General features: G+C 45.8%; 1 protein-coding gene across 1 annotated transcript in view; it reads right to left on the reverse strand.

Annotated features, from left to right (window-relative positions):
- Nucleotides 1-2,376: 2,376 nt before the first annotated feature.
- Nucleotides 2,377-11,291, reverse strand: part of atp1b3b (ATPase Na+/K+ transporting subunit beta 3b) — a 25,023-nt gene continuing 16,108 nt past the window's right edge. The window contains exons 3-7 of the mRNA XM_080844740.1: nucleotides 7,803-7,901; nucleotides 6,540-6,727; nucleotides 5,215-5,265; nucleotides 3,071-3,157; nucleotides 2,377-2,660 (exon numbers count right to left, since the gene is read on the reverse strand). Of these exons, the coding sequence (XP_080700866.1) occupies nucleotides 2,493-2,660; nucleotides 3,071-3,157; nucleotides 5,215-5,265; nucleotides 6,540-6,727; nucleotides 7,803-7,901 (593 nt within the window). The 3' untranslated portion in view covers nucleotides 2,377-2,492. The remainder of the gene's footprint in view (nucleotides 2,661-3,070; nucleotides 3,158-5,214; nucleotides 5,266-6,539; nucleotides 6,728-7,802; nucleotides 7,902-11,291) is intronic.

Below are 11,291 nucleotides of genomic sequence, written 5' to 3' on the forward strand. Positions count from 1 at the left end.
GTGGAGACAATTCCACCGGAAAATAGAACAGCAAGATAAACCTAATTATAATTCCGCAAACCCACTGTTGGCTCTCAGGATTGAAATGATCTTCAGGTGTAAATGGTTCCTGTATAAACGTTCTCTCTCTTCCAAAATAGTTTTTGCTCTGTCACTCGTTTGTGCATTGCATGACTTTGCTATAATTCATACACTACAAACTATCATAACCGCGTGTGACTAATTGTGTGTGTAGTCATGACTCATGTGTGCACACGCGTTGTGTTTAGAGCGCAAGCTTCACATAACATCAAAGCCCACTCCAATCAGGGTGTTTGCGATAAAGGCCACTCTACCCATGACTTTGGTGCTGTCACAGATTATCCAATCAAGAGCTAAGGTCACTCTCCCCCCTCTGGTTTATCACCACCACTCTGCTCCGACCACTCCAGGCCATTATTCCTGTCAGCACCTCGTAGTGCCACCGTGTGGGCTATGTGACCTCTTGGCGCTTACACAACTTGGTCACCTAAAGTGCCCTACTGCTCTTATCACAGGCTTGACATTGCCACTGTTTTGTGGGCATAGGTACATAATTATGTCCCTTAAAACACCAACAGAAACACGATTGTTAATACCTGAACGAGTGGCAGACTTTGACGTGAAGGGATTCACAGCTACGGGAATAAACTAATCCAGTAGGTCGGAGATGCACGGGTTGTGGCTCACCAGTAGGTGGCAGCATTTGATAAACCTTTACTTCTCTGGTCGCCCCCCTGTGTTGAAAGGTGTTAATTGGGAAGGTGAATATCCAGGTATTCCAATACAATCAGTTACTTGCGATATGGTATATATGGTTATATGTTTCATGTACTCTGATGAAGACATGGCCTGTTGCATCCATGTTTATAAAGATCAATTATCTTGTAATCTACACCGGTTTATAATGCATTCATGTTTATAAAGATCAATTATCTTGTAATCTACACCGGTTTATAATGCATCCATGTTTATAAAGATCAATCCTCTTGTAATCTACACCAGTTTATAATTCATCCCTTGTAAATGATGCATCCATATGAAATCAGAATATTAAAATAACTACATTTTCTTAACCAATTACTACCAACACACACTCTGTAGACTCCTGTTAAATGTCCATGCTACTGAGACAGAAAAGTGGACAAAGAACTCTTGTCAAGGTCTTCATAGTAGTTATACTTTACAATTTTACCCTTGATGTCTTCTTGTTGAAAGGAAGACTTTCATGGCCACTGTGGGCTTTTTTTTACTTGCTCTAAGGGGTTTACCCCTTGGGATCTGTAAAGCAGTTTGAGGCCATGCTCATTGTTAACTGTACTACAGAATTAAGACTTTATATTACTGTTGTTTAATTGTCAGATCCTTCACTGCACTTTCATCAACTTTTCCTAAGTCATTTGGGATGCATCACTGCAACAGTGTGACATTTATTTGACGACAGAGTGGACACAAACGCAATTAAAATCACATCTAAACAGTTTTTTTTAAAATCACCTTTATTTCAAGATTTTTTCTTACAGATCTTAAGGCATCTGCAGAGTTCATGTTTCTCGCAGAGGTAAAAAAAAAATCCATTTCCCCAGATGTTGGACCAAGGGGATGAACAAAGTTGATAAATTTTTTTTTTGGTGTTTTTTTCTTTTAATATATTTTAATTATCAATAATCTTTACTTACAGCTATTTTATTATTTCTTAACTCTTGATTTCTTACAGCGGTCAGACATCAGTGAGATATAGGATGAGGGCAGGGTAGGGGGGTACAGTGTATCTGTTCATTCTTTTTTTATCTTAAATCCATTAAATATGTACATAGAGGAAGACAACACAGCACAGTCACGTACACACATAGCAGGCTGCACAGCACTACAGGAGAGAAGACCACATCAAACTCATAGCTTTGATACGTCTATTTACAGGTCCCTAGAATGGCACGGTGTCGCTAGGCTCTCACTTACTTGGGGCTGAAGAGGGGCACATGGGGGAGGTGTGTGCTTTTTGTTTCTTCCTGTTTGTCTGCTTTTTTTGTCTTTTGTTTGTAACAGTGCTTTGATTATTATTTTTCTGTTTCGTATTTTTGCTAAGACAGTGTGTGTTGAGGGTGGGAGGAGGAGGCAGGCAGGCAGGGCGGGTAGTTAGAGTAATACATGAGGAAGAGGTAGAGTGGGGAATAACCTTTGACCCGGCAGCACACACCATGCTTCTGAAACAGTACGAGTAGCCCACGTCCACCCTTACCTTGACCCCCTTAGTTACAGGGTCAGGAAGTGGCAATCTGGTGGTGGTGTTTGTGGTAGGGTGTATCAGAGTGTGTCAGAGTGTATGGGGGGGAGCGGAGAAAGGGGGGGGGGGGGGTGTATGTGGGGTGGATGGAGCGAGTAGGGTGGGGTGGTTGCTATGGAAACAGGCGACTTTGAGCATCGTGCTGCTCCGGCAGCGGACGCTCTGAGGGTGGGGCAAGCGGGTGGAGGGGCTACTCGGTCACCGTCACCCGGAACGTGATGCGGCCCAGGAACTTGTCGCGATCATCGTCGTTCTTCAGGTCGGATCCCTCCACCTTACACTCTATGGCGATCTCGGTGTTGTAGTCCTCTTTAGCCAGCAGCAGCTGCACGGCCACCAGGGGCTGGACGTACTTAGGCTACGGGACACAGGCATGGACAGATGAAAACTTACTTTCATATTTGAAAACATAATAAAAAACTATTGTTTACATTGACTCAATTAGCAGATGCCTTTATCCAAAGTAGCACAGATACAGATTAGCATAGTATTAGTGTTAGTATCTGTAGTGAAAACAAGACCCTGGTGTTGCTATGACCTATTAGCGCTTTTAGCTGAACTACAGATGCACTCATTACAATCTTTACAGGTTTATGTCCTGGTATCACATTTGATTTAGCTCTTTGTTGTTAATCAGAAGATAAGTATTAATAAGTGGTATTAGGTGCTTGTGTTTATCGTTCTCTTAAATGACTGCCTAGTTGGCATTGCTATAAACATACACAGAAACGCCATTGCTGTGATGCGAACTGCAGGTGTTTGCCTTACATGATTTACTTTTCCGTAGTAAGGGAAGTACATCTTGTCAAACTTTGCCTCGGTGGGGAAATAAGACATCTGTAAGGGGGTGTCTCTCTGGAGGAAGAACAGGTAGTGGGGGAGGAAGAGGATGAGACCGGGCGTCATGTGACCAAAGCCAACATTTACACACAGGCACAGGCTTGGTGCCACTCTAATACACATACGCAAGCGCACACACGCGCACACACACACATTAAAAGTAGTCTGTACACATACACAATAAACATCTTGACCTCATATTCTATAACAGCCATACTAATACTAGGTAAGCATGTATGGTAGTCAACACCACAAGATCCCCAAAACACATACACATATACATACACACACACGGAAACACACATAGAAATGTGTGCAGACACACACACTCTCACACACACACACACACACACACACACACACACACACACACACACACACACACACACTTCAACGATGGGCTTTGAGGATCTCCTTCACTGATGTATGATGTGTGTGGTGTGATGTAAGCGTCCTTTTTAAGAAATACTACCCTCCCCCACCCCCACCCCCCAAATATACACAATCACTTTCTGCACACTGAGACTCAGTGAGGCGGACATGAGATGTGTCTTTGGCCTGCATCAGTTCAGAAACCGAAACTATTAACTTACCCAACACTTTCATCTTAACAGTGCAGCATGCTAAGCCATCTCGTTGTTGATCTGTTATTAGCTACATCAGAAGCGAGTGAATAGTTGAATGATGAGTCGGCTTAACTGAAGGTTGCCTCAATTCTAGCCATAGCCCAAATAGTGGCCGACGCTGAGACAGATCTGGTCCCGATAGAACCCGGACCGGACCAGACTGGGATTGTAATCGGGACCCGATCCATTCCAGAGCTAGCCACTATCCAGGAGAGGGTGTTAGTTTGAAGCGTGACACAGGGAGAATTTAAAAGTCCGGCGTTGATTTTAAATTCAGTCGTACCACAAAGCACTGTGTCCATTTGACTTCAGAAGAGCGAGGAAAGCCTCAGAGCTCTGTACAGAGCCACTATCTTACAGGACTCAGCGATGCTACTAAGATGGCTGCGCCTGACACGATGCTAAGTCCTTGTGAACGTGTGGTGAACCACATACATTTTGATCAGAGTCGTTAGCACTCAAGCTTCTCTACTGGCTCCTGCAAGAGACGGGGGCACTATGTCTGGTGTCCTTCATATACCTTCAAAATTGACACAGGTCAAAGTTCAAAAGGTGACCAAGGGGGCAGAGAAAGAGAACGAACAGCCTAGGTGTGGCCTAAATTAGCCACATCCCTTTGAGAGTCACCTGACTACTAACTGGGCTTTGAGTTCTTGTGGTTCGGGGGTCTGACTGAAGGAGGGTCGACCAGCGCCATGAGGGCTAGCTATCGCTAGATCAGCTAACAGGCCTCACAAGAGGGGTGGGCCTGGAAGCGCCTGGAAAGAGTCCTGTCGACGTGAACGGCTGCAAAACCATACATGTGTGAGGTATGAGAGCACTGATCAGGTATCAGTTTTGCAGCACCTTCGATGGCAGTCTGTGCTATGATGACATAATACAGATGGCAGGGAACTGAAGGTATACCACACATCTGGCAAATGAAGGCTGCTTGTTTAGAGTTAGGCCAGCGCCAGACACTGAAGCGTCACATCACGGGAGCTTGGAGAGAAAGCAGCGCGGAGATATGAAGCAAGGCCGGGGCTAGGACCCAGGGGAGACAGCAGGGGGGGAAGGGGGAGGGCGGGGTACAGCTAGAGGACCTGACGTCTTACCCACCAGAGAAGTGCGGGTGCTAGAGGCAGCGTGGAGAGAAACCAAATACAAACACGTGTGTAAAAAAAAAAACACAAACATGACAGGAACAAACGCGCGCACACACACAGACACACAAATATAGTTTACACGTAACTCAAAACAGTGAACAAAGGCACTAAGAAATATAGACACACTAATCACATACAGTATGTTGTTGGCGCACACTGCGTCCGTGCCCTCCTTAACAAACCCAACGTGACTGACAAAGAAACAGCGACAGAGACAGAGACACAGAGACAGAGACAGAAACAGAGACAGAAACAGAGACAGAAACAGAGACAGCGAAGAGAGGACGGCGACGAACGTTACCTTTGCTGTGCAGTTGACATAAGGTTCCCCTCGTGGTCTCAGCCCAATAATCTAAGGGATAAATAACAAACACTGAAATAGGGAACAAGCATCATTCAACTCATTCAAAGATGCAGTTTCAGCCCTTTAGCTCAGCTTACGGTCAACGCCATCTGTTGGGCCTTACAGTGCTTTTGTGTGTGCGATAACTGCTTCTTTTTCACACCTGCTCCTGACTGTATGATTCCTTGTGTGACGGAATGCAAAACATTCCCTGAGAAACCCGCCCCACCCCACCCCTGCCCCGAAATCCGACACAGGGGGACGCCCATTCATCGGCCGCATAGAAAGTTCTGTAGTCACCCTGTTGGACAGACTACAAATCCCACAACGCACCTCACACTCTCCACCATTGTTGCCAACTCTCACACTTTTGGCATGAGACACATGAGTCCTGTCAGAGTCGTTATTGGCAAGTCTTGCCACTCGGCAGCCATCTTGGCAACGTATACAGGCAGCTATTTCTGGCAAACAAGATCAAGCTCCTATCTAAATGAATGGGGAGAGACTCATAGCTCCACATGGGATGGTCAAACAGACCTTAAAAGTACATAGCTGGAATCACTGTTTAAATCCGACATAACCGGCATGAACAACGTTTCAGAACAAAAATAAGGCAAGACTAAACTAAAAAATGTTCTCGGGTTAACTTGGTTACATGAACCAAAATATGCTGTGTGGTTATTGCTATAGTAACAGTGGAAATAAACAGCACAGTCCGGTGAGGTGAAACTTAAGTTTTTCCGACAATGTGTTTGGCTCTCAGCGCAGGAGAGTTACAGGTCCATCATCTTGTGCATTACAAACTGCCCTTATTTCTCCCATTTATTTGTCTCTGATCCTGTCTCATAATTGCATGCAAAATCTATTCCATTGACTTCAATGCATCTCAGGCCAAAAAACGCAATTATTGGCAATCTTTTTTCAATCTTTGAGAGTTGGCAATCTTTAGTTAATCTTTGAGAGTTGGCAATCTTTAGTTAATCTTTGAGAGTTGGCAATCTTTGGTCAATCTTTGAACACACGCTTCCCCTGGCTAGCCAGCCACCGGATGACAGGACCACCAAATGAGAGTGCAGTGTAAGTGGTGGCAGCAATGACTGACCCTGTTTATCCTAACCAGGACACCCGACTTGCTCTCAGAGTAGCTGAAGGTCATCACCCAGTTGGAAAAAAAAAGACTACAAACCCCGCAATGCACCTCCCACACTTCCCCTGTCGGCCACAGAGCCATTAAATGAGAGGGCAGGGGAACTGGTGGTGGCAGCAGCGACCCTGCGACTCACCCTGTTCATCTTGACCAGGATGCAGGGCTTGCCCTCAGCGTAGCCGAAGGTAGCGTCAGCCAGGCCGGAGCACTGCCGCAGCAGGCTGCGCTTGAACTGGCACACCTTCTTCTCCGCCACCGCGTCCTGTTCAGTGTACTCGTTCACCATGCACAGCTCGTTCTGCTCCTGAATCGTGTCGTTGTACTCTGGAAGGCGAAGGCAACACCCGAGCGGACAGCGTTAGGAGTGAAGAGTTTAGGTTTTTCTTTTGTTTTGTTTTTAGCGTGCTCATCTGCATTGCATGCTTTTTTTTTATTGTAGAGTGTTGTGGTCTGAGTCTGGCATGATGGTGCTGACGGGATGTTCCTGAGATGATTTGAAATGAGGAAACTGAGACAATTAAGTGGTTTTCTCTGGTGTCTGGTGCATGCAAGGATGCAACATGTCATCTGAGTTAGGCTTAAAGAATCCTCTTGGAGAGTCAGAAGTAGAAACGGTTAGTAGTGATTTGAAACTATTGCATCAGAACGATGTTTTCTGGAAGTGAAACAATGAATGCATACATGGACACTTGCAACAACCTTTATAACAATCTACATTACTATATTTGAATGTATGGAAAATAACGTAATGAAAACGTTTTTTTTGGCTTATGCCCATAGAAGTGCTCCGTAAAGATCGTACTTCCCTCTCAGTAGTACGATTACCAGTTCTTCTCTGAGGACAAGCCAAAGAGCATGCAAATGTGATCTCTTTTAATAACATGCAGCAACTGTGTCGTCGCAAATAGTGAAACTAACTCAATCTCGCAAACGATCTTAAGCCACAAAGCGCATTCCAGGGTGACCAATTAGAAATGAGTGAGATGGATGAAATGATCTGCTGCGCCCTGACGAGCAAGCTAATGAGATGGACGTCACGCGGATACAAAGGCGGAGCAAGACTGCAGCAAACAAGGAAGAAGCACCACCACTGGTGTGACCTCGACATGTCAGTCATTTCATAACCTCAGTGTCACTTCCGATCGCATTCAGAGACACGGTAAGCCACATCAATATACTGAGGCTTACTGACAGGAACATGAAATAAACATTTGGTGATATGCTCTCTCACACACACACACACACACACACACACACACACCCCCGAGAGAGAGAGAGAGAACAGGTTCCTATATAGTAAAAAGATGACATTGCAAGGCCACTGAGCCCAGCATCTACAACCTTGACTTGTCTGATGAATTATTCACATGGCTTGCCTCGCTCCTGACTGCCTACTTACGCTGCAGGAGACTCTCCAGGTGACGGACATACGGGCCATACTGCGTGGGATTAGTGCGGTTGAAGATGATGTCCAGGGACCTGGGCCGGATCACCAGACCTGGAGATACGAGGGAGATGAAGGATCAAGGTTAATGATAATCAATGGCTGCAGTATGACTGATCGGCTGATCAGGAAAGCTCGGGATTTGGAGAGGAAACTCTCCTCTCCTCTCCGCCCTCCCTCTACCTGCTCCAGTAAGCGCATTTGCACTGATGATGAAGGATCAACGGTTAATGATAATCAATGGCTGCAGTATGATTAATCGCTGCACTGCCATTTAAGGCCCACTCTCTGACACTGAATCGAGTCTCCAGGTTTCTGGCCTGTTGAAGACCAAGTGCTCACTGACAAACTCCCAAGGACACCGACAGCATTTGAAAGGCTGAAACCTACTCAAATGCCTTGTGACAGCAGGCCTCGAAGGAGGTTTGAAAATCTTTGGCGAAAAGTACAGGGAAATGTGAAAGTTTGGGGTGGGTCTTGGATTCAAAGCCAGTGGGTGTAGTCTTGTCTTCTTCTGTAGTCTAGTCTTCATTTTAAACATGCTTCTAAAAATACTTCAAGTCACTTATCAATTAATAAATGCAGTAAAAAATGTACTCATACAGTACATACGTTTTCCAATGATGTAAAATGTAGCGTCTTAATTCCTGAAAACTCTCTAAGGCTCGTGCAATACAGTACATGAGAGGCACGTTAGAACACTGAATTGGTCTCGGCTATCTGTTAAATGTTACAGGAAACAGAGGTACTTCTGTATAAAGGTCACTAGCCCTTAAAATCTGATTCGGAATCTCCAGGCTGCAACATGGGTGGTAAGAACAGATCTTTAATCTATTTCTACCTATCTTGCAGATGCACTGTGAACACGCACACACACACACACACACACACACCCACTCACTCCCTCCCTCTCTCACACACACTTTCCCACTCTCTCTCTCACACACACACACACACACACACACACACACACACACCACACACTCCCTCTCTCTCTCTCTCTCTCACACACACACACACACACACACACACACGACAGCACACGAGGGCTCTTACAGCACATCTCATCGACAGCTCCCAGCCCTTGTGGTTTCCCCGGCTTCAGATGCCATCAGCAGACCTGCTGCTAACACGCCTCTACGGCGGATGCTATCGCACCGTACCACACAGCACAGCTGGCCCAAAAAAGGACTAATACGAAGGGGAAGAGAGGTGCAGAGGCAGTCTGTGGGAGGAATAACTTGTCGCTGGGAAGAGAGGACGAGTGTAGGCTGGAGAGGCAGAGAACCTGTAAGCCATTTGACACACACACACACACACACATATATCTCAGAATCAATACTACCCCCAGTGTGAATTGTGCTGGAGTGCTTTCATCCCACACACACACACACACACACACACACACATACACACACACAGTGCAAAGTGGCTGTGTGTAGGTGGGTGGCAAAGGATGCCCTCCAATGAAAGTGTGTGTGTGTGTATGTGTGTGTGTGTGTGTGTGTGTGCGTTTATGTGCGTACATGCCGTGGAGGGGGCGTTAATGGTTGGTATAAAGTCCAATAGCAATGCCAGCTGCTCAGCTAGCTAATGTAGTTTGCGTATTTTTCTTTGATGCTTGCAAACTATGGCACAACACAGGGGTGTGGTAGATAGATAACACAGACTCCACTAGCTATTGATGTTGTCTTCTGGAGAAGGAGCTTTTAGCATGAGAGTGTACACGCTTTATTTTCTGGTGTGTGTGTTTAGCCAGTGGCTGTGAACCTCTGCTGGTTATCATTATAGTGGACTTGGTGTAGATGTGTGTGTTTGTGCGTTTCTGAGGGGGGGGGGGGGGGGGGTTGGGGTGGGTGGGGCGGTAATAGATGTGTTATACTGCCCCAATGTCCAACCGTCCAGCCATGTGAAACCACTCTGCAGCAGTATCTGCACCACTCTGCAGCAGCCACTGCAGAGAGCAGCTAACTGGACGGGTCCAGATGCCACCTCTCTGTGGGGACTCGTTAAGCTCACGCTCAGCCGCAGAGCCAGTGGGACAGACAGGCTGGTGGCCAAAACAGAGTAGAAAAATAAGAAGGAGGAGAAGAAGAAGAAGGAGAGTGGAAGAGAGTAATTCCTCTTCCTGATTAGGAACATACTGGAGAGGATGCTGTAGGCCATTGCAGGAGGTCAACTATGGGAACAATATAACTGTGGGAGAGAGAAACAAAGAGAGAGAGGGAAAGAGAGAGAAAGAGCGAAAAGGAGAAACAGCAAGTATAGTGACAGAGAAAGAAACAAAATAAAAACAGGAAGACACGGCCGCAGCCAGAGGACTTATCAGTAGTCCCTGTGGTCTTGTAGCAGTTTTATAACAGCAGTGTTATACCTCTTCAATCCTCTTATAGTCATTCTGATTATTCACTTCAAAGGCTTTTTCTCGCCCTTGTACTGTATGTTATATTAGCCATGTGATCCCTGACATTGCTACGCTCAGCCCAACGGCCAATACTGACCTGAACACAGACAGAGACACAGAGTGGTAGAGAGAGTCATCGTGAAGCCCCAGCAGTTCATGGCAGGTGTCCAAAAATATAAAATGTGAAAAGACAAGGTGATTGTGTGTGTGTATCTATGTGTGTGTGTGTGTGTATCTGTGTGTGTGTGTGTGTGTGTGTGTATGTGTGTATCTGTGTGTGTGTGTTTGTGTGTGTGTATATGTGTTCTTCCCCTGTGACTCACTCACTACCCTTCCTCCACTCTCTGACACGACAGGCGGTGACACACTCTTATGTAATATCATCCAAAGCCAGGTCTACCCCAAACCTCACGCCAAGGTGTGTGCGCGCATGTGAGTAAGAGTGTGTATGTGAATGTGGACAGGTGTGTGTATTTGCCGAAGCGTGTGTAACTGTATATGTGTGTGAGCATGTGTAACTGTATGTGTGTGTGTGTGAGCATGTGTAACTGTATATTTGTGTGTGCAAGCATGTGTGAATGTGTATTTGTCTGTGTGCGTGAGAGAGAGGGAGATTGTGAGGGGGGAGGACAGATCTCCTTTTCTATTCTCTTCAAATCTCATTCCTGGTTTTCCCATTCAATACATCTATTTGCAGCATCAGCCCCAACACCATCCCCCTATCTCTCTTCCTCCCTCCCTCCCTCTCTCTATCTATCTCTCTCTCCCTCTTCCTTCCTCCCTCTCTCCCCCTCTCTTTTCCTTCCTTCCTCCCTCCCTCTCTCTCTCCCTCCCTCCCCCCTCCCCCCTCTCGCTCCATCTGAAGAACAGAGAATCAATACCCAAGCTTGGTATATTACAGACACCAGCAAGACCAACCACTGTAATTTGTAGTGCAGACAATGAACAATATTTCTTTATCCCTGTTTTCTGAAGCACTTTGAGCTGTGTTTTGATGTATGATAGATATATAAATATAATTCATTATTTAATTACTGTCA

This window comes from Sprattus sprattus (assembly GCF_963457725.1).
Source record: "Sprattus sprattus genome assembly, chromosome: 9".
NCBI lineage: Eukaryota > Metazoa > Chordata > Actinopteri > Clupeiformes > Clupeidae > Sprattus > Sprattus sprattus.